The sequence below is a fragment of the Danio rerio genome, chromosome 15, assembly GCF_049306965.1.
Source record: "Danio rerio strain Tuebingen ecotype United States chromosome 15, GRCz12tu, whole genome shotgun sequence".
Lineage (NCBI taxonomy): Eukaryota > Metazoa > Chordata > Actinopteri > Cypriniformes > Danionidae > Danio > Danio rerio.
In genome coordinates this window covers 36,203,677-36,228,218 of record NC_133190.1, presented here as the reverse complement: position 1 = coordinate 36,228,218, position 24,542 = coordinate 36,203,677, and the positions used below count along the sequence as shown (strand labels likewise).

At 35.7% G+C, this 24,542-nt stretch overlaps 1 protein-coding gene across 3 annotated transcripts in view; it reads left to right on the top strand.

Moving 5' to 3' along the window:
- The window catches only part of stard13b (StAR related lipid transfer domain containing 13b), a 173,797-nt gene that overhangs the window by 30,207 nt on the left and 119,048 nt on the right, over positions 1 to 24,542 (top strand). Inside the window, exons 1-2 of one of the 3 annotated variants that reach the window (XM_073923834.1) lie at positions 2,200 to 2,444; positions 2,569 to 2,706. In XM_073923834.1, coding sequence (XP_073779935.1) covers positions 2,382 to 2,444; positions 2,569 to 2,706 — 201 coding nt within the window. In that variant the 5' untranslated portion in view covers positions 2,200 to 2,381. Of the gene's footprint in view, positions 1 to 2,199; positions 2,445 to 2,568; positions 2,707 to 24,542 lie in introns of those variants that run through there. The other 2 variants (XM_073923835.1, XM_005157638.6) reach the window with 2 other exon arrangements.

Here is a 24,542-nt window from a genome sequence, read left to right as displayed (position 1 = left end):
GACATAACGTGAATAATATGCTAATTTTCTAAATTTAGTTTTTATTTATTCACACACAGCATACTTTTTTCCCAGAGATGGGTTGCGGCTTCAAGGGCATCCGCTGCGTAAAAACTTTCTGGATAAGTTGGCGGTTCATTCCACTGTGGCGACCCCTGATTATTAAAGGGACTAAGCCAACAAGAAAATGAATGAATGAATGAACAGCATACTTTTACACACGTCAGTAAATTTAATAGTGAATGTATTACACAAAGATTTTGTGCATATACTGTATATGCAATTATTTTTAATATTACATACATTTGAAACCAGAAGTTTACATACACTGGATAAAAAGGCACATAAACATAAACAAAAAAAAAGTCAGATAAATTAGGATTATCAAATTAGTTACTGTTATGCTTAATAGCAGAATAATGAGAGAGATATTTAGTTTATCCAATTCTCCTATGGCGCATGTCTTTTGACTGTGGTGGAAATGAGAGGACCCAGAGGAAACCCAAGCAAACACTGGGGGATAACAGCAAACTCCATACAGAAATGCCAACTGACCCAGCTGGGACTCGAACCAGCGACTGTCTTGGTGTGAGGTAACAGTGCTAACCACTGAGCCACCATGTCACCCTTTAATAAATATATCTGTTTAATAAATCTGATTTGTTCAAATGCACTAAACTATTACCTATATTCACTGAGAAATAAATAAAAACAGGGTAAAAAATAGGGTGTACTCATTTATGTTGAGCACTGTATGTGTGTGTGTGTGTGTGTGTGTGTGTTTATTTCAGCATCTAGATTACTTAAAATTATACCTAATAATGACATTGTTATTAAAATACTTTTTATTTTGTTGATATTAAGTAAAAATTTGAGAGGATACACACAGAGGATATTTTTTTCCACACATCAGGTAATGTAGTATTGAATGACTGATGATATATTTTACAAAAAATGTCTGTATATAAAGTAGCCAACATTTGAAGTGGATCAAAAATGTCCTAAAACCATAGATATATACATTAGATGTCGCCTGGCCTATTGTTGTCTATTGGACGGAATGCGTCAATAGCGCCACCATCTTGGTACAGGGTAGCGCTCCTTTGAAATTAATGCGAGACCAAGGTACAGTGGAGGACTGTGGCCATCCAAAGCCAGAGATATACACATATATCTATGATCGGGAGTTTTCCTGGATGTTAGTATGTAATTTTTTTTCTAATTACGAAAATTATAATTTTACATCACTTTTCTACATTGATGGATCAGTGACCGCACGGGCATTCCTGACAAAAAGATTGTGTATGTGTGTACAGAAATGTACTATTCACCCTCCCTGTTGAATTTGATCTGATCATGTCCTGAAACACACCACCTCTCCTGCTTTCACTTCTCATACTGACGGAGGGAGCGATTCGTTTGTGAATGAATCCCCCTCGTTGTCATATTTCTTTTGCATTGTTTGCTGATTTTATTCAACAAAACTAGCATGAGCCGAGTGTTTAGTGCGAGTTGGAGCTGCTTTGCCTCATGGTGAATGCAGTAAGTGACTGTTATCATCAATAACGTTACCTGATTAGCACAAAAGTTCAGAACATACAAAAACAGAAAAAAAAATTTATATTACCTATGAAATGTTCTGCCTTTGTGCTTTGTTTTCTTTGTTTGGGCGTTACTACACCCGTAGACAGCGCTAAAGTCCAGCATCTTCACGTAATAACACTGTCTTGACTAGTGCAGTTGAATGACATTTGTCCTGGGAGCACTGTACCAATGTGGCGGCGCTATTGACGCATGCTCAGGGTCCCTATGCGATATCTAGTGTATATATCTATGTCCTAAAACAAGAATGTGAGTTATTCAATAGTTATAGCATGACTTTGATAAATGTTGAAGAACCATTAAAATTATGAGAGAGTGAGAGAGAGTGATTTCATAAATATCAGACATAAAATTTTGGAGGGGGACAAATATATGTGTTTATGAGTGTGTGTGAGTAAAAAATCACCCTATAAACTCAAATTTTTTCTGATAAATGACTAAATTGAAATAGTGTGTCGGCTGAAGTGCGTGCTGTGCCAGTGCATGGCGTCTGTCTGTGCTATGGTTTAGACAGAATGTGCTGTATGCTGGCAGAAAGTAGATCAGACTGGTGACACTGACACAGAGGTCTATTGTCTTGGGAGTTTGCCATAGGGAACATTCAGTGTCGTTTAAAAAAAAAAAAAATGCATGCAAGCTCACGACAGAACCACCCTGTAGCAAGAGTTCACAGCAAGACAAAAGTGCCTTTTGGTTCCTCGAGACAACGATGTCTTGTGCTGGGGGTCTGTTGATCTGTTTGAATCACTATATCCTTTAGGGATGGTAAGTGAAATGACATGATGGATTTCAGAGCTCTTGTTTTTAGTGAAAGACAAGATCTACATATTGCATTGGACAAGGTCATCATTTTCCTTCAGGTTCTTCCGATATCAATAGTTTAACTGTCTGAGGTGTTGCATTGATGTTGTCTTATCTGGATCAAACACATCCCATTTGATTGTAATGGTTGTGTTGTTGTTTCAGAGCGGGGCTGTGGAAGGAAATCAGTCCATCAACTGGATCAACATGGCTAGAAGAAGCGACACGAGGGAACGCCAAAGCCAAGAGAGACACGCAGGAGCCACTTCCTCTATGGGGAGATCACATGCTAGAAAGACAGAGGTGAGCATTTCCGCTTTGAAGAATTTGAAGGAATTGTTCTCTCTATAGTGTTACCACCTGGAAGCATTTAGAAATTTTAGTTTAAAAAAAAAATTAGATAGTTAAAGTGAAAATTATGGGCCTGTTATTAGTCCTCTTGTGATTTATGTCTCTTTTTGTTTTTAAATATTTCCCAAAAGATGTTTAACAGAGCAAGGAATTTATTACAGTATTTCCTGTAATATTTTTCTTCTGGAGAAAGTCTTATTTGTTTTATTTCGGCTAATATAAAAGCAGCTTTGTAAAAGCAGTGATTATTCTGACAATATTTTTTATTACTTTTTCTTAAGGTATTTTTTTCTTGGATATAAATAACTATATAGTTTGAACCGAAGTTAAATTATACTTTGAGAAAAAAAAAAATTTCATTTGAAGTAGCTTCGTTTGCAGGTGTGTGGTTAATTTGATTAATAATTCTATTTACCACAATATGTTTTATTAAATAAAAAATTTATATAAATAAGCTTTTTGTCATTATTGTCTGTTTGCTACAAATCTTTATTATAACAATAATCTTGTTTAACCAGTAATTAATAATTAGTAATAACTAGTAGTAGATTAGAGATATTTAGAGGTGTGTTCCGGTTTGATATTTTAATAATTAATGCATTGAAATTAATACACTTAATTGTGTCTAAAAGTTTTTCCTGATAAACACAGAGCCCAAAAAGTTTGTGGGGTTGAGCTTTAAGAACTACAATCGTGTTTCTAATAGCTTCTCTGAATTAACAGGACTGACTGAGTTAATTAGATTGTCCCTTGCTAATCCAAACAGGATTCCACCTTAGTCTGGGGAATTTAATTAATGAACTTAACATGACTCTAAATGAAGTCTTTTAGTGGGCAGTTTAAGGACATCACATCTGGTTTGAAATCCAATCCAATGTAAGTTAGTGCAACCAGAAATGGTTAAACCCCTAAAACAGGTTTTGTAATGAGTTTACTGTGAAGTTATTGCAATGGGAATTGACTTCATCTATCTCCCAAATATGCTGTATACCTGAAAGTAATAGTTCACCCAAAAATGCAAATTTTCTGTTAATTTATTTAACTTCAGTCCATTCAGGACTCTATTCTCCAGTGCAATTTTTTATCTGAACTGTAGTCCTTGTGGATTTTACCACAGGAGAAAAAAACAAAACAGAACAAAACAAGAAATGCGAAGTAAATACTTGTGGCTCCTGATGTTACATTAAGGTCTAATTAATCAAAATAATGCAATAAACTGTAAACTATTATAATTTTTTAAATTTTTTGTAAGCCTTAGGAAATAATTATTTGCTAAAACTGATTGATTTTGACAATTTATTTCTGTTAGTTTGCATGAATGTGCAAAACATACAGGTACTTTAATGTGTTAAAGCACCCAGCAAATTATGTAAAACACCATTTTACATGTCTAAAGCATATCAAGTGAATAAAATAAACTCTATCTACTCAGCATTTTACACAACCCATAAAAAAGGTTCCAAGAACCATTTTTTGTTCCCCAAAGAACCTTTTAATCAGTATTTTTTCATTCTTTTTTCTTTGGCCTCTTCCATTATTTATTAGGGGTCGCCACACCGGAATGAACCTCCAACAATTCTATCATATGTTTTAAGCAGCGGATGCCCCTCTAGCCGCAACCCAGTACTGGAAAACATCTATACACACTCACACTCATACACTACACCCAATTTAGTTCATCCAATTCACCTAAACCACATGTCTTTGGATTTTGGGGGAAAACAGATCACCCAGACGAAACCAGTGCCAACATGAGGAGAACATGCAAACTCCACACAGAAATGTCAACTGGCCCAATCGGGGCTCAAACCAAAGACTGTGCCGCCTCAGTAGATCTTAAAAGAGCTATTTATGTCCTAGATATAAAAACATAGTAATGATCCAGAAAACTATTTAGAATTGAAAGTTGAAAGGAGGTTCTTAATGGAACTATCTCACAATTTCAACTAAAAAGTGAACAATTTGTTTGCATATCACCCATTCATTTACATGACAACAGTGTTTCGGGGGCCTAATAATGTTAGCTTTTGAAAATGGCTGTCAAAGTGCAAATTTTTGAAAAGAAAAGTGTACAACAATAAGCCTACAAAAAGTAGTTTTGTAAAGTGTATTATGCATATTAAGTTTAGTCTATGCGAGTGCATAATATAGCGTTTTTACTTTTTCCTGTCTTCTGGTGTTTGTTGTCATGCAAACATACCCTATTATAAAAATATATATTACAGAAAATGTGGTTGACAAAATGTCAAATTCAGCATGAATAATGCATGTTTTATTGTGTTTTGATTAGTCAAGACTAGAGTTGCACTAATCAACCGGCCATGGACTTATATTAGACTGTTCAGACTGTTGCAGGTGGCACGTCATTTATACAACCTATAATTAGAGAAAGTTGGGACAGTATGGTAAAATGTAAATAAAAAAGAAATTAGTGTTTTTTTTTATTTACCGGGACTTGTATTACATTGCAGACAATACAACAAACATTATTTAATGTGTTCCTTAGGAATTAATAAATTTTTTTTTAAATAAACATGTGTTCTATTTTTGATTCTTGCAACGCATTTTAATAAAAAAGTAAGAACAGTAAAGAATTTACCACTTTGTAATGTTGCCAGTGCTTTTCACAGCACTTAAAAGACTCCAAGTGATGAAGTGTTTCAGGTGTAATTTTGTCCCATTCTTCCTGCAAAAACTTTGCACTTTAAAATGTGTCACAGGTCGGGACTGCAGGCAGGCCAGTCAAGTACCTGTATCCTTTTCCTCTGCATGTCTTGTTGAAACATGCATGGCGTCCCTGGAAAAGAAGGCATCAGATTGTGCTCAAAAATCTCTTTGCACTTTTCTGACTTTTAGAATTGTTGCTGGGAACAGTCTGGATGATCCTTTTCTTCTTTGGTTTGGCACACAGTGTCCATTTCTCCTAAAAATACTGATTCATCTGACCACTGTGCACATTTCCACCGTATTGTGGTCCATCTCAGTTGCCTCCAAACCCAGAGAAGTATCGTCATTTTCGGTATCAGCAGGTCATACTTATCAAAAAATCTGAAATTGGAATCAGCCAAGAACATTGCAATCGGTTCATCTCTAGTTGAGACCTTTTTTTTTCTAAATCATCCATTCTGTTTTAAAGGTAAGAGTGTAGTTTCAGGTTGTGCGTGGCCTGTAAAACATTCTCAGTTTGTTTGTAAGCAGCCCAGGCATTCTCCAGCAGAGGTTACAGAGGTCTGGATGTGTGTCCTGGTGCTCAGAGAAAGCGCAGAAAGAGCTGACAACTGAGCGATTGATTTATTGGTCCTGGGCTTGTGTGAAAGATACCGAAAGGAATGTTCTATCCTTCTGGAAACGAATCTGACATGCAATGGATGTAAAAATAAGAGTTTTCATGGACAATCACCGCAGCTGATTTACAGCTGTTTTAGTCCGGCTTCAGATCGACCGCAATTTATGGTGGACTTTGTGAACTATTCTGTCTAGAGCCACCCCGGCTTTGCAAGAAACAGCGAAAACAAACAATCGCCAGCTCTTCCTTTTAGCTCATTGTGAATATTTTTTCATTTCAAAGGCACGCACTCCTTTGCATTGTTCCCAAAACAATATCCGATGAGCAACAGTGGGTTTAAATGAGCACAATATCTGTGGGAATTCTGTCCGTTTCCGTCCGGCTGGAGAACTGGGCCAGATGTGTTTGTTTAATCTCCGCATAGTTGAAGCGGCGCTGGTACTTTCTGCGGTTCTTGCTTGGGAAACCCTGCTAAAGGCCTCTGGCATGGGGATCTGGGAGGTTAGAGAGAGAGTTGAAGAGGGTAATTGGATTGGAGAAGGTAATAGAATGATTTGGCTTTGTGCGCTCTGACAAAATGAAGTCTGGAGGTTCTTGGAGAAGATTAGTAGGTCAAAAGCTCCAGAGGCATGTGGAGGCCTTCAGATTGCTGGAATGAATGTAGGCCACCCCTCGCGTAGATGACAAATCCAAACTTTGAAAGCTCCTTTGGCTTTTTATCAGCTGTCTTTTAACATTAATACAATCTGTGGTTCTCACCAAGCCTGTTTTCCTCATTTACCTTCTTGTTTTAAGAATCATCAATTATTTTTATACATAATCCTATATATAAACCCAGATTAATAAAGGGACTAAGCCGAAAAGAAAATGAATGAATGAATGAATAAATGAATTTTTTATATATATGAAATCTGATTAATATTTTGATATGTATACAATTATATTCAAATTATGTTAATTTAATATATTATTATTGTTGTTGTTGTTGTTGTTGTTATTTATTATTATTATTATTATTATTATTATTTGTAATGTGAGGGCGCTGGACAAAGAAGCATCCAAGTGCAGTTTATAATGAGAATGGTCAGGCAGGCAACCGTCAGCAGGGCCAAACAGATACATACAGGGAATTGCATGATCAAAAAACAGGCAAATCAGTCAGTACAGGGGCCTGTTTCAGTAAGGAGGTTCAAACAACTCGGAGTTTAAACTTGAACTCTGACAACACACAGCTGATCTGAGCTGGGTTAATCAACTTTGAGTAGACCAACTCAGAGTTAAGCGCGCGCACCGTGACTATAAAAAGGCATTATCAATGGATCGCAGATATTACGAGTGACCATGGAAACATCTTAAAAAAGAGAGCATTTCAGCATTTCTTTCTCCGGCTGAACTTGATGTGCTCATGCAAAGTTATAGCAAATATGAGTGTATATATTTAAAATGAAGCAACCATCAGTGAAACAGAGACAGCGTGGGAAAACACGGTTTTTATCCAAAGAGTCAAAGAGAACACAATCGTCACTTCCTGATTAAATTGCACCAAATATCAACAGTAAAAACAGAATTACTGTGGTAGAAGAAGCTGCATCAATGATTTTTTATTTAATTAATGTACTTGCGCCTCAGAAGACAATTGACACACAATGAACACGTGGGGGCGTTTGAAGCCAGACGCGGAGATCTTGACACGCTCCAGACGCTCGGAGGTAATTAATAATATACACTAATACTGTAACAGTTTAGGCATTTTACAATGACTAAAACAACATTTAAGATGTTCTACAGTGTGCTCAGTCTGCTGGTTTGTCCTTTCACACACATTTTCATCATCATCTCTAACAAACTATTTTTTAATGTACATACTGTAATTTGTTAAGTGCACTTCGTAGTTTATGTGCATCTTATCAAATTAAAGTTTAACCTACTCAAGTTATGCACATGTTTTATTATGCATATTTTCAAAAGTTATGTGAATCATGACGTTTCCATCAATGTTTTTTATGCACATCTCCAAAATGAGCTCTAAAATAAGTGTGTGGAAATGTAAGACTAATGCGAGAAATACCGCTTCATCTTTAAAAAGGGGAGGAGACCGACAGAAACTCAGAGTTTAGAGAATAAAACCTGCTCCGGACCAGGTTAGATTCACAGAGTAAGTTACCACGGTAACTGACTCTGAGTTCAAGTTAACTCTCTTTTAGAAACAGGCTTGACTTACCCTGCTTTCTCGAGTTTAACAAACCTGCCATTTTGAAATGGAAAACCCAGAGTTTCTCTCATTTCAGGGTTAAACTACTCTGAGTTTTAACTTAACCTGCTTTCTGAAACAGGCCCCAGGTGGCAAGCAACATAAATAAACAGAACAAAGCGAGGGCAAAACATGGCAAGGCAAAGGAAACGCACAGTAATGTCACAAAAGCAGTTAAACAAGAGTGTGCCTGTGCTGCTTTTAAAGTCCATTTAATCAGTTCATAACCATCCCCCGGCTGTAAGTGTGTGTGTATAATCAAAGTGAAACAAGAACAGGTGTGAGTGTGGTGCATGACAGGATTTGTAGTTCTTTTGGTGGCAGATTTGTAGTTTTCCAGTGAACTATATGGACTAGATCGCTGGTAATTGTGACATTAGTATTATTATTACTATTATTATTATTATTACTATTAATATTATTATTGTTATTGTTATTACTGCTGCTGTAGTTATACTGCATTATTCATCAGTATAATGCGGTTTTATGCTAATTATTTTCCTTTAATAAATCTCTTTTGTCAATAACACATTCTAGTACAATACATAACATATTAGTTATTTGTTCATTTATTATGCACACTTCTGCTTCCTTTTATTCAGTTACAAGCAAAATATTTTGAACTCTTATTATTGTATCACTGTATATAACAATATATATTCCTGCCCTTTTCTGTTGTATTAAGGGCATTTACAGTTAAATTCTTATTGATTTATTAATTTATTTGTTCACACTTCTTACTTTAACTCAGATTTACTTGATGTTGTCTGCATCTACAAATTCGGTGACATGAAAATTAAGTTTTGTAAGGCAGACAACTCTAGTTACCATCTTTGTCAGCTTCACTTTATTCTCACACACCCATTATGATGTACAGTACATGAACATTGCATTGGATTTTTTGGTGGCTAAATTGTGGCTGGCAGCTTGTTCGAAAATATTAATCAGAAGGCAAAAAGCTAGTTGGCCTGGTGAAAGAGAGAATGTTTATGCTTTGTGTTTATGTTTAGCCAGTGTTACGAGGAAGCTGTACGTCATAAATGTGACTCACAAGGCCAGTTTAGCTCATCCGTTTATTAGTGCAATAATATCAAGCAATGTGAAAGAGGTTGCTTCAGTCAATCCCGTCACTATTACACCAAACTATACAGCTGACACAGTTATACAACCCAAAAAATCGCTTGTTTACTTGCAAACAAGGATTTATTCAAGATGTTGTAAAAGCCCTTTTTTATGTAGCCATACTGCAAAAAAAAAACCCACCAGCCATATTTTACATACATAAATGCATTTACCAGACATTTCTTTATCCAAGAGACTTGCATAGGATAACAAAAACACATTTTAAATGAACAATTCACACAGACATTTGGGTAAGGCTAAGAAAGGAATAGTTGATTCACTGGGTCACTGAATTATTAGAAAATAATAAACACCCAGTTATTTCACTTATACTATGGTTACTGCACCTAAACCCGCTGTTCAGATGTTGTACGTCTTACCTCAAGCTTTTTGTTAGGTTTTGAAAAAAAACATGGATGTAATATAGAACTCTAATGTGATCAAGATTTTAGCCAACCAGCATCAAGCATTTAAAAAATAAGTCATTATTTAGTCAGTTGCTCCTGGACAACTTTCCATGGTTTTTGCATTCTATGAAATTCAGTTGTTTTCATTGCATCACTTTAATTTACCTTATCTCATCTGTGGTGGCTTATAGAATTTCAATGTGTGTGAATGATTGTGTGAAGGGAACTCACAAATGCTTTGGCAAAACACTTGCCTCTGACCTATTCGTTACCATCCACCTATTGTTGTAAAAGCCTGTAGGTGCCGGTGAGCGATGGGAAGCTGAGTCTTCTCCATCCGTCTGTGTGGAGGGTCCACGCTGGCTCTTTAACTCCCCGCGGGGTCTTCGGTTGGGGCAGGAGAGGGGAGCTAAGCGGCTCAATAGGATGAAGATAGATTACGGGGCCAAGTGCAACTCAGGAGGCCAGGATTTGTTCTGCTCCAGTAGAGGTTAAGCCTCGGTTTGGGACGTTGGGTGAGGAGCGCCCCTGCAAAGTGTCAAAATACGGCTGGGTTGAGAGGTCAATGCTGTGAGCTTTTGCTCTTTTTCTTTTCCTGTGCTTTTGTGGGATATGTTTGAGTCCTTGTGAATCTGCAAGAGCTGAGAGAATGTTGTTTTTGAAAGACTGTGAGAACTTTCACCTCAGAAAAAAAACTTCTGTGAGCTTTGTAGGTACATGTATTTTAATCGTTCTGTTGGAATTTAGCAGAATCTCCTTCAGAGGACGATTTGTAAATGATTGATTAAAAATGTGATCTTAATTGGTTCTACCAATATAAGTATACCAATACTTGTATATTATATAGTGAAACTATATAAGTACTTATACTGTATTAGAGGAACAGTGTTTTACAAAATAACCCAGGCATTTCAACAAAACACTGCGAAAATACTGCGAAAAACACTGCGGAAATCAAAGACTCTTTTTATTATTTATTTATGTGTTTACATGAAAATCAGCAAACTGGCTATGAAGAAAAATGTTTATGTGACATTCAAAATTTTGCCAGGTTTCTGTATTTTATCGCTTCTTTCTTTATCGCTTCTGTTTTGAAGATTCTGCATCAACTGTGTGAGCCGACGATGTGATTTTGTGTTTCATTGAGACAAATTAAAAGTGTTAGAGTGTGCAAAATATTTCTGCCAGTCCTGTCTAGAAGTGTCTACTCAAACTAGGTGCGTGTCTATAGCCAGGACAGGTAAGAGCGGATACTGTTAATGGAATTCCTGGATAATTACACATCAGCTTATTAAGCATAATTGGCTTATGAACGTACATGTAAACACTCTCTCTGTCTGCTCAGACAGATTCTAATTCCGAACTTGTAAATTTCAACTGCTGTGTTAAACTGGTTGCTGAATGAGGGTCTCTATACATCCTATATCCTGTCCTTCCATGCACTTGTCTTTTGTGGACGACCATCCTTTTTGGGGGTTTTAAATGATTGAGTGACATTGTAAAGATGCAATGCTCTAGAAATCACACACTTGGTACGACCAACTTCTCTTGTTACGGCTGAAAGGATCGTCCATTTGGATGGCCTCCACCTGCTTTTGGAGAGTTTTAATTACTTTGGAATCGATCACCATGTTCAAAATTAGCAGAATCAGCAGACATACAGTATACATACAGTTGTTGTTTTTTCAGATCATGTTTATTAGATGTATTATTATTTTTATTATTATTATTATTGTTGTTATTATTATTATTATTATTATTATTATTATTATTATTATTATTATTATTATTGTTGTTGTTGTTGTTGTTATTAGTAGTAGTATTATTATTGCTTCGGTTTTTATACTTCATTATTCATTATTATTAAAAAGAACTTGCCTTAACTCCTGCATAAATACTGTCTTATTCCAATAAATAAAAAAATAGAAAAATAAAAATCTTTAAAAAATAATAATTATACAAATGAATTTGTGAAAACTGTAGTTTAGGTTTTTATTCAAATAGAGTTTGTCAGATAATTAAGGAACTTATCAGCAATATAAGTGATTTATGAAAATGGTTTTAAAAGCTGCACTATTATTCTTGTATTGTAATCTGACCTTAACAGTGCCGCTAAACTCCACTGATCTTCACTGTATTTGGGATGCCAAAAAAATTGTATTTTTTATTTTTTGGTAACTGTTACTTTATTTTGAAGTTATTGAATATTCACCAGAGCAGTGCTGTTTTTACTCCCACTTACTATACTGTATACATTATAATGACAGTATCGATATTCTTTTAGACATGTGATCTCGCATACGCTCATAGAAAACAATCATAACATCCTTCTCAAAGGTTCCCGAAGGATTTGCTCATCAGGGTTTGCAAATATAACCTCATGTATGCCGTCAGCATGCGAGTTCACATTTCCTGTGCTGTGACACCGGAGGCAAAACGAGAATGCATTGAGTAAACATTATGGTCTTGTAACCGAAGATTTAGCTTACAACTCCAGTTAATGACAGATAGACAGACAGACAGACAGACAGACAGACAGACAGACAGACAGACAGACTGATAGATAGATAGATAGATAGATAGATAGATAGATAGATAGATAGATAGATAGATAGATAGATAGATAGATAGATAGATAGATAGATAGATAGATAGATAGATAGATAGATAGATAGATAGATAGAGTAGATGGACGGACTTATGGATAGATAGATGGTAAATAGATGGATAGACAGATGAACAGACAGATAAATAGACAGATGGACGGATGGATAGATAGATGGATAGACAGATAGATAAACATACGTAAAGATAGACAGATAAATATACAGACAGACAGACAGATAGACAAATAGACAGACAGCCAGACAGACAGACAGACAGACAGAAAGACAACTAGATAGATAGATAGATAGATAGATAGATAGATAGATAGATAGATAGATAGATAGATAGATAGATAGATAGATAGATAGATAGATAGATAGATAGATAGATAGATAGATAGATAGATAGATAGATAGACAGACATATATGGACGGACAGATGGATGGATGGATGGATAGACGGATAGACAAATAGACAGATGGAAAGACAGGCAGATAAATAGACAGACGGACGGACAGGATGGATGGATGGATGCATGGATAAATAGATGGATAGACAGGCGGATAGACAGACAGACAAATATATAGATGGACGGACAGACAGACAGATGGATGGATGGATGGATGGATAGATAGAATGCAGCAAGTAATAGTTTTCCAGTGTAGATAAAAAATGGGATAATTAGAATGAAAAATAGACAGATTAATATGAATGCAAGGATGGATGGACAGATATATACATATAGAACAGCAGATAGATAGAATAGAAGGTAGATAAAATGGCAGATAGAGAGATGGAGAAAGGGAAAAGCTGATTGTAGGCCCAGATGTTATAATTCTGACATCTACCAGCAGGGGCTCACTGGACCATACAAACTGGCAAAACCTTGCCCTTTTGGGCACAATGCCAATCTTTATTGCACTTTCAGATAGCCAGATTAATATGTGTAGAAACTGTGCATCAAATGCCGGCACATTCACTCACGTACACACTGTATAGAGTGATGCATAGAGCTTTCACCACCACTAGTCTTGAGAGGCATTCTGGCAGCGAGCCCAGAAGCAGAACAGCTCTTAAAGGGGCTTTTAACATATACAGTACTTTCAGAAGCGGCAACATGAGGTGCTTATTCAACTTCCCCATGTTTCCTTTAAAAGCAGGACTAATTCGGCAATAGGTTTGATCCTACATTATCCTTCCTTTTTAAAGTCATCTTTCATTTCCTTAAGTACTCAACCCTAGCTCTTTAGTTTCCTTTTTAGAAAACAGGCACATGCTTGTGCAAAGGATTGGCTGTTTTTAAGCTAATATATAATGTTTGTTTATGCATTTACTGCATTGCACAGAACATACGTGACCCTGGACAACAAAATCTTATCTTATAAAGTCTTATGTTGCATGGGTATATCGCTCACAATAGCATAAAATACATAGTACAAATTATGGGTTATTTTTTGTATTGAGGTTTAAAATAATGGTCCATAAGGTCATGTTAGTTTATGTATTTACTAACATAAATAATTAGTAACACATTCGTTACAGAATTTATTCAACTTTTTTAACTTTAGTGAATGTTATTTAAGTTAAATAATGTTTGTTCATGTTAACTTACAGTGGATTAACTAATGCTAAAAAGCACAACTTTGGATTTTAATGATGCATTAATGTTGAACTATGATTAATAAATGCTTTACAAGATTATTGATACTTAGGTAATGTTAGTTTAACTTGAACTAATTTATTTCTTTAACTAATGCATCATTAAAATCCAAAGTTGTGCTTTTTTACATTAGTTAATCCACAGTGAGTTAACATCAATGTTGGGTAAGTTACTTTAAAAAAAAAAAAGTAATAGATTACTAGTTACTGATTACTGCTGGAAAATTGTAACCTGATTACATTATGAATTTCTTCATGTAAAAAAGTAATCAGATTACTAATTACTTTACTTTGAAGTTACTTTTAAAACATATTAAATATACCTATAAAAATACTAAATAAACTACAGCTCTTTCAGTAATGTAATATTCACTGAAAAACGTTACAATGGGTTGATCACAGCAGCTTGACATATTCAAAAGACTTAAAGAGTTCACCTAAACCTTAAAATTCTCTCTTCATTCACTTGTTCCAATCCTGGCAAAAGACGAGAGATGTAAACTGCTCTAAGCAGCTACGCTTCTCTTCACATTTAGAAGATACCTTCACTCCCGATCCAGCACAAAAATCCAATTTAGCCTGTTTAGGCTGAGTTGGGACAAAGTGTTTTTGGGCACATGTGTCCACCTTGGTGATGAGTGTTAGTGAGAATGCTTTCTGTTTAAGTAGTTGAACAAGTTTCTGGTCGAGTTTAAAGAAGTCAAAATTTCTTTAGACTGGATTTCACAGCAATATTTTAGTTTTTATGCTCTATGAAATCAAAGTAATGTCTGTATTTCTATTTGGAGAAGCAGTCACTCTCGACAACAGCTATTTCAGCTCGCATTCTTCAGCAATTAAAAAGCGCACACTCATTAACTGACTGAAAATGTGATTTAAAAGAAGCCTTTTTTTTCTTATGAAAACTATATTTGTGATGTAACTAATGCAAATACATTGACTTTAGTAACTGTGATTAAATCACACAAATATAAAATGTAATTCAAAATGTAAATTTAAAATGAACAAACATTATTTGACTTAAATAACATAAACATCGGGCGACGCAGTGGTCTAGTAAGTAGTGCTGTCGCCTCACAGCAAGAAGGTCGCTGGTTCGAGCCTTGGCTGGGTCAGTTGGTTCCTGTGTGGAGTTTGCATGTTCTCCCTGCGTTCGTGGGGGTTTCCTCCGGGTGCTCCGGTTTTCCCCACAGTCCAAAGACATGCGCTACAGATGAATTGGGTAGGCTAAATTGTCCGTTGTGTTTTAGTGTGAATAAGTGTGTATGGATGTTTTCTAGAGATGTGTGCAGCTGGAAGGGCATCTACTGTGTAAAAAACGTGTTGGATAAGTTGGCGGTTCAATCCGCTGTGGCGACAATGGATTGATAAAAGGACTAAGCCAAAAAGAAAATGAATGAATGAATGAACACTAACATTGACTAAAGTTTAAAAAGTTGAATAAATTCTGTAATAAATGTATTACTAGTTATTCATGTTAGTAAATACATTAACTAACATAAACTAATGGACCATTATTCTAAAGTGTTACAACTTTTTCTTTTATGCAAAAAAAAAGTAATTACAATATCAAGTAAAATAATTTTCATGAAGATGCGTGTGTGTGTGTGTGTGTGCGTATATATATATATAGTAAATGTCTTTATATATCAAAAATTAATTTTCAATTAATTTTTTTTTACATTTTGAGCCAAATCTTAGAAACGTCCACAGAAAAGTTTGACAAGTCATGAAGGAGAAAAAAGTTTCATAAAAGATAAGCAGCACTAAATGAAGATGAGTGTCAAACAATGAAGATAAATCACTCTCAATACTTGTAAATTATAAAGAGTTATTTTTGCTATATCACACCATAGGACATTTTCTATGGTATGATTCAGTAAAAAATCCTGGAGAAAAAAAATAATTGTCATAATTTCATATTAAATTAATAGCTCTATATGAAGGTACATGTCAAACAATGAAGAGAAATCAATAAATAATAACACAAGAATATTTGAAGATAATTAGGAGTTGTTTTTCTTCACTTTTGATGTCACATTATAAGACATTTTCTACAGTACAATTCAGTAAAAATAATACAAATAAATTAGTAACCTCTGATATTACCTCAACCATCAGACTTTAAACTGCATAAGTAAATCATTTTTTTCTTAACACTTTTAAACACTTTTTACTGCATTGATTACTACCCATATTCAGAGTTAAGTTGATGTATAAATCCAAGTTTTTGGAAATGACACTTTTGACCAGTTTATGCGGTCCAGAATCACAAATAAGCTACATCAGATGATTCTTTCCCACATGACAGTGACATATTCCACCTCTTCTCCGGCTACTTATCTGCGCATTTCACCAAGGCTGTTTCTGTCATACCAAAATCGAGACCTTGCGTCATTCTAGCTGTTTTTCTTTGACGTCCTCTAGTTGTCAACTTCAAAAAAATACCACCAACTCAGACGTCCACCTCAGCTTTGCAAGATAAATGGTCTTCGGCTTGATGGCCCAAACAGACCATCCGTCCAAACCCTGACAAACGGGAAAAACAACAAACCCAATTTTAAAAAAAAAGCACAAATGCAGTGGAGAACACAGGCACTACATGGAACATTTTTCCAATGGTTTGAGCAAGGCTGAACTAAATTTAGAAACGTCCTGCTGCAGGGGGTTTGATGGAATTCAAGATGGATGAGGCTTTGCTCTCGGGACCACATCTGGCCCACCCGAGCCCTCTGGGGTCACTTTGAAGTAAATGCCGAGTTTTTTTTGTTTTTTGTTGTACTTTACAGCACATACTTTCTCTCTCATCCTTCATTTTTTTATCCTTTGCTTTGTCTTGTGTTATACATCATTTTACACCCCCAATCTTTTCTTAGTCTGTTCATTGACTTCTGGCTTTTAAATGATATTACATTATCCTGTTGGCTTTTTTCATACAGATTCCAGGTCTTATTGTTGACAGTTTGTCTATGTGAAAGGAAAGTATTTGTTGTTGTTTCGTTTCTGCCTCTAAACATCTTTTTGTTTTTGATTTTAGTGATCAATCTTGACACTGTATTCAATAAAATAAGCTTGCACTCAGTAATATTTTCTGTGTTGAGAGGTAAAACATAAGTAAAGAAAATTGCTTTTTGTTTTTATCCCAGTGCGCAACAAATCCTATTTAATACAATTACTGGACACTTTATTAGGTACACCTTTTTCGAACCGGGTTGGATTCCTTTTTGCCTTCAGAACTGTCTTAATCATTCATGGCATAGATTCAACAAGGTGCTGGAAATATTCCTCAGAGAGTTTGGTCCATATTGACTGCAGTTGCTGCAGTTTTGTCGGCTGCACATCCACGGTGATGGGTACATGATATGTACACTGTGGTCATAAAGGGATGGACATGGTTAGCAACAATAATTAGGTAGGCTGTGGCATTGACACAATGCTCAATTGGTACTAATGGGTCCAAAGTGCGCCAAGAAAATATCCCCACACCATTACATCACAATCACCAGCCTGAATCATTGATACAAGGCAGGATCGATCCATGCTTTCATGGTGTTGACGCCAAATTCTGACCCTACCATCCAGATGTCGCAGCAGAAATTGAGACTCTCCATGCCAGGTCACCATTCTCACTATACAACATTTTCCGATCTTTTTTTGTCCAATTTTGGCCTCATTTTACTCTTCTTAGCTGACAGGAGTGGCACCTGGTGTGGTCTTCTGCTGCTATAGCCCATCCGCCTCAAGGTTGAGTTACCGTTGCCTTTCTATCAGCTAGAACCAGTCTGGCAATTCTCCTCTAACCTCTGGCATCAACAAGGCATTTGCACCCACAGAACTTCCACTCATTGGATATTTTGTCTTTTTCAGACCATTCTCTGTAAACCCTAGAGAAGGTTGTGCGTGAAAATCCCAGTAGATCAGCAGTTTCTGAAATACTCTGAAATGGTCTGGCACCAACGACCACGCCACGTTCAAAGTCACTTAAATTCTCTTTCTTCCCCATTCTGATGCTCGGTTTGAACTGCAGCAGATCATCTTGACCATGTGTACATGCCTAAATGCATTGAGTTGCAGCCATGTGATTGGCTGATTAGAAATTTGATTTAACAAGCATATGGACAAGTGTACCTAAAAAAGTGGTCGTTAATATATAACTTCAATTTTGAGTTCTGTCAAATTATTGTTTGTTTTATGTCATAACAATAACACTATAAAATGTATATAGTGGGCTTTAAATACAAGATGCACTTTTATTTATAATTGCGTTTCTTAAAAAAAAAAATAATAATACAGTAATTTGCATTTTAGTTTTTCTCAGTCCGCAACAAATCCTTTAAATACTTAATAGCAGTATCCAGATAACAACAGAACAGGAACCATTGCATGTTGACTTTAAAATGAGTTGCTTTTGGCCAATCAACATCAAATCCACATGGATCGCGAGTGTAATAATCAAACATGCCTTCATAAATCTGCAATGAATATTATGATAGACGTTAGTCATGCATGCCAAATAAAACTGCTCAAAATGAATTGTAGGGGAATCCCAGACATACAAAATACGTCTTGAACTTCAACCGCTGTGTTATTCACAATCGCCAACAGCTCATAATTCAGATTCGGCCCAAATGATGTTTGTTTGAACAATGATCTTTATGTATCGGCACCCTTGCCTCTGGAAATTACGCCATATGTTTTTCTTTTTGCAGTTTAGGGTCTTGTATCTCGCTCGGAGGCGCTGCTGTTCAACTTGCGTAGTTACTTTTCCTCAGGCGTTATTATTTTACATCTGTCTATCCATTATTTCAGACTGAGAAGCGATTACCCTTGTACTGTAATCCTGTCAGCCCTCATCATTCACGCACAGGAATCCAGCATTTCCAAGAAAATTACACACATCCTAGGAAGGCGCTCATTAGTATATGGGCCACATGTGTCAAAACAACTTCGTTGCTGTTGTATTTTGATCCATTCCCTACAGAAAACCCACATTAGCTTTAAATGTGTAATCAGATGGTAAAATTACATGTGAAATACATGGAAGACCATGTGAAATAAATGTATTAAAAACACATAATGTGGTTTTAGAACATTTTTATGTGAAACATATTATTATATATAAACAATTTTTGAATGGCATCAACACTTCACAGTTAGTCATTTAGCAGACACTTTTATCCAAAGTGATTACCTGTGAGGGATACAAGATGCACTTCATATCTGCAGTATAGAAATGCTATGATAAGTATATGTTTTTTGAAGCCCACTCACCTGTGTGGAGCGCACTCAGAATTGCACAATGTTTTTCAAGAAGTATTGGGTGCTTATAAGAAGGTGTCCGGTGCATATGGAGAGGAGAGAAGTGTGTATTCTACAGGTGGTTTATCAAGTCCATTTACCTGCTTGACAGTAAAGGCTGGATTATAGATTCGCCTGGTGCTGCATCGCAGACTTCCGCTAAGTATGTGTGCACTTCATGAATCGGACGAGGCTTTTATACTTGACGTGTTCACTATTGTGATATTCTTTAAAACGACAGGAGGCGGTCAATAAACCGTAAAAATCTCACCGTAAAAATTAGATGGATAGACATTGATGTAATTTCCGGAACTACGTCATAGTATTAATATCATTCAATATTTATAAACTAATTATTTTTATTGTTTTTATAAATTATTTTAATGATTATAAATATTTTTATAACCTTTCAAGATTTTTTTAATCAAACTTTGATACACCACTTGGTTTTGTTCATATCTCGGTCAGTTCTACCAATTATATATTGTAACCCAGTTCAAATATTCTTTTTCAGTTATCAAAAATTTTATTTTGTTACTTCATTTTAGTTATGTAACTATTAAATTGTTTTAAATTAAAGATTATAAGATATACAACCTATGTAACACCTATGAGTGGTGAAAAAGAATATTCTATAATATTAAAACCACATGGGTCTCTACTTTTGCCATGGCCTCTTTTTTGGTTAAAACGTATCCCTCAAGTTTTTCTAAACTTTTAAAGAAAAACATTCTTTCTTTCTCACTGCTTTTGCTATTTCTATCCAATAATTATTGGCCGTTTGGTTATCCCTATGACCACACATTGACGGAACATAAAGATGTCTGTACAGGCGTGCCTGTTTAGACAAAATATCTTCAAAGCGTTTCATATTTAACTTAAATGCTATGCGGCACTGCACGAACTGTTCAATTCAATCTCAAAAAAATGAGTGCACTCCGCCAGCCACAATCCTGTATCATGCACCAAAATCATACCTCCACAAACACTGCGATGATGTCACAGTCGCCGTGCGCACTCAAGCGAACTAGTGAACGCATCGAATATAAACCACCCGTAAGGCTCCAATCACCACAAACAGTTTTTTTTTTTTTTTGGTATGATGTGGATTTTAAAAATGTTTTTCTATTAGCAGTAAACGTTTTGTGCTCTGATATGCACACTGGGTGCCTTGCTATCTAAAAGCCTGCTGTTCTCCGCTTTTGTGATGCAGTGCTCTGTGCACATGCAGTAGAGCTGCACGATTCTGGCTAAATGAGAATCGCTATTTTTTTTGGCCTAAAATAAAGATCACGTTTTTGTCATGATTCTGTATATGTAAAATAAAGGTTAATATGAGTGGGCTATTATTATTGTTATGCTCAAACAGCAATAGGCTTTGTGTAGCTGTACTGCTAAATTTTGTATAGACTTGGAATGGTGGATTTGAACAGACTTTAGATTTGTCCTGGTCATTAATGCTGAAGATAATTCTAATGTTGAATTATTGTATATATGCTTATAATCTTTCATTTTTTGCTTAAAATCTGTCACTGATGTGATTTTCGTAAAGATAGACGACTGGGTGGGTATTTTTGCATTTCGGCGGGTTTTGGATACTTTTTGGGCTGGAATCAATCAGCTACATCTGGCAACAAAGTGTGCGCTTTCGGTTTCATTTTCACTGCTAAGAGCGATTGACTTCCGGCGCGGCTCCCAAACGATCACTCTGTGCCACAAACTGAATGTTATTTACAACTTTATTACCTGTTGTTCACAGCCTATGCAGGTTCTGTTCACTAAAGTAAACTTCATTCGGAGGCGCGCGTGGTAACAGCTGACGGTCAGCTCACATCACGTGTGATTTTGCGGTCGCAAAAACTTTACACGAAGACAGAAATTTACATTTTTGAGGTGAATTGTATCTTATAAATCAGTGGTTCTCAAACTTTTTTCATCAAGTACCACCTTAGAAAAATATTGTCTTTCCAAGTACCACCAAAATGAGCAGTATTGAAATACAGTAGCGTAGTAGGCCCAGTAAAGCAGCTACAACTCTGCACAGTTAAAAAAAAAATGTGGCAGATTACCTCAGAAATATAGGCTATATGTCATATATGGCATAATATATACATAATTTTTAATACATTTTGAAATATATGTTGCATGTACATGACATATTTCATTCTTTCGCGTACCACTAGTGGGAAGCCCGCATACCACTAGTGGTACAAGTACCACAGTTTGAGAACCACTGTTATAAATAAAGCATGTGACTCTTTCAACACCATTTGGAGATGTCCACGTTGCTGAACAATGTATGTAAAACAATTTGAAGACTTGTGCGGCCACCTTTGCTTCTCTCCTGAACTTGAAAATATGATTGACAGAATCCTAGAAATGCTGGATGAAGATCGTCTAGGGCGTCGAATCGAAATCGCGGTCTTTTTACGATTAATTGTGCAGCTCTAGCCTAAAAGGGCAGTGTGATGCACCTCACGTTTACAGAACCAAGTAGAGCCAATAGTCTGATCGGCCCCTAAAAATTGCATTTTTCTAAAATCATGGAGTGTTGATAAGTGTCTGGTGCATATGGAGAGAAGAGTGTGTCTTACAGGCATCTGACAGTATCAAATGCGGTTGCAATAATTACTGAAGCTTTTATCACAATATACTGCACTCATTACAACTTTGACATAAGACTTTAGGAGTTATAATAAAGATTTTGTGTGTCATTAAATGTTTAGAGTAAACAACTTTTCAAAGTTTCAAACTAATTAAATTGCAAACGCATTTTACAGTACAGTAGGTAACACTTTACTGTAAGGTCTCATCTGTAAACAGTAGTTAATGCATTAACTGTTTTTTTTTTCTGTTCATTCATCATTTGGTGTCTGGTTGATTGATGGACGTGTGTATATTTCAGGGTCTCACCTTTTTCCTCCAGATCTGTTTTTCCAATGCAGGCTTTTCCTAAAGCTAGTCATCATTCACTGACACTTAATTGCATGTCATGTAACCATCATTGTGTCAGTTACAATTACCACATTGACACACAGCAGGACTTCACATATGTGCACTCGTACTCCATTCAGTTCATACTGTAGTAATCCTCTGCAAACCTGTTATGAAAGGCGCCATTCCAGCAGGCTTCTTGGTAGCCTTGTCAAAAATAACATGTAATATACATACCTTGAAATGGTCTCGGTTTACAGTTCTTCACGGACTGTTTAAGCTACTTTACGAGAGTAACACCCTCAGTTGTACTCACATTTGAACACTATAACTCTTTGAGATGTGTGGTGAAAATTCAACCCCTCGTTGCAAAATCTCGCAGCCTATAAGCAAGCATGACATCATCCATCATTTCCCCTGTATTTTTCAGACCCCACTCTCATTAAATGGAGGCAAAAGGGCCTCAATGTACATTTACAACTGAGGGAAAACTCCAACAATGATCAAAAGGCACTTTAAAGAGCTTTAACACTCAAAACGTGCTGAATTACACTGAAATTACTGATGTTTTGGTGATTGCTGTGATTCCAGACAACACATCTGCTTTCTGTCAATGGAAAATGCCCCTAACCTTTTGAGACCCGTGTGAAGCATCATTTTTTACATCATTGTTGTGTTTAGGAGACATCCGCTGCCTCTGCTACTGAAATTATCCATGAATCTGGGTATGCTCACTTAGACAGGGGAGGGGAAAAAACGGGAGTCACAGGATTTTTCTTTTGTGTTGGGTATTTTGCAAACAGAGTTTGGGTGAGTGTGTTTGGGGCTGGGGTGGGATGATTTGTGTGTCTGTGAACGTGGTGTATCTAAGAACGTGATGATTGGCTTAAAGTACATTTCCAATGTTTGTACACAAGCACATGCACTGTCAGTCACACACACCAACAACCAGGAGTCAGAACGATGGCAAATCCAACAAGTTCACTTTTCCAAACTGGAAATATAAGCACTACCTTTGCCTGTTTTTTAATATTTCTAATGATATGTAGAATTTGATGGTTTTCTTTCACATTGTCCCACATCAACAATAAAGTAATGTAGATTAGTGTACAATGTTTTATAACATTTATAATTATGGAACTCAGTTAAAACTTAGTAACTGTTAATTAGTTAACTCGTAACTATAACTAATTATTCTTTTAAAGGAACGTGCCCAACATTGTATCTTTATTGTAAACTATACCGTAATTTTCACAGTGCAACTTTAAAATACAGTACAGCATAACTGACCTACAGTAAAATACAGTTCATATTATAGTTAAATACTGTGTAGAGATGGCAACAAAAATTTCAGCAAAGCACATTTATTATAGAATGCATGATTTCTTAATATTAAATCTTATGTATTTTTATCAGTCAACAACATCAATAGTAATTGTTGTCTTATTTAAATTTTTTGAATATTTTTTAGCTTTTGTTTTCATTTTAATAACTAGGCCTGTCACGATATCTATTGTTTGTTGTATGAGATATTGCATATATATTAGGATAAATGATACTATTGTCATTTTATGCCACTCATAATACCAGAATGACGTTATAATATCAGCACAATGCTTGTACACTCTTCCAAAGAACACATAATCTTTCATTCTTAACAATATTTCATTTAATTATAGTCATTTTAACAATTGAATAATGAGGCATTGGAAACAGAATGTGAAAAGGCACATTCTAAATCAATAATAATACATGTTAACAAAAAAGTGCAAGGTAAAACGTAACAGAGGCTGCCATATCTGCTACAAGATCTATTTTCAGTTGTCAGAGACCCCTATGAAAATATACTTAAGTAGTTTATAGTGTAAATACTGTAATTTTTTTTTTACCATACTGACACTGACACCTTTAATAGAGATGTAGATGTTGCAAAATCAGCTAAAATGTTTATAGAATTGTTTTTTTTTATGTATGGGCGATATACAGTATATTGCATCACCAAAAATGATTGAGGTCGTGTTCATGTGTTGTGCGATAAGTAAATAATAAATCAAATAATACAATAGTAATGATGATAATCATAATAAATTACCGGGTTTCATGGGGAAAAGTATCATTTATAATCCATAAAATTGCATATGAGAGTCCTGTGATAATACTCTCTCACACGGCACATGATACCTGAGCGTGGTACCAGAAAGGTGAATATAGAAAACAGGTCTCT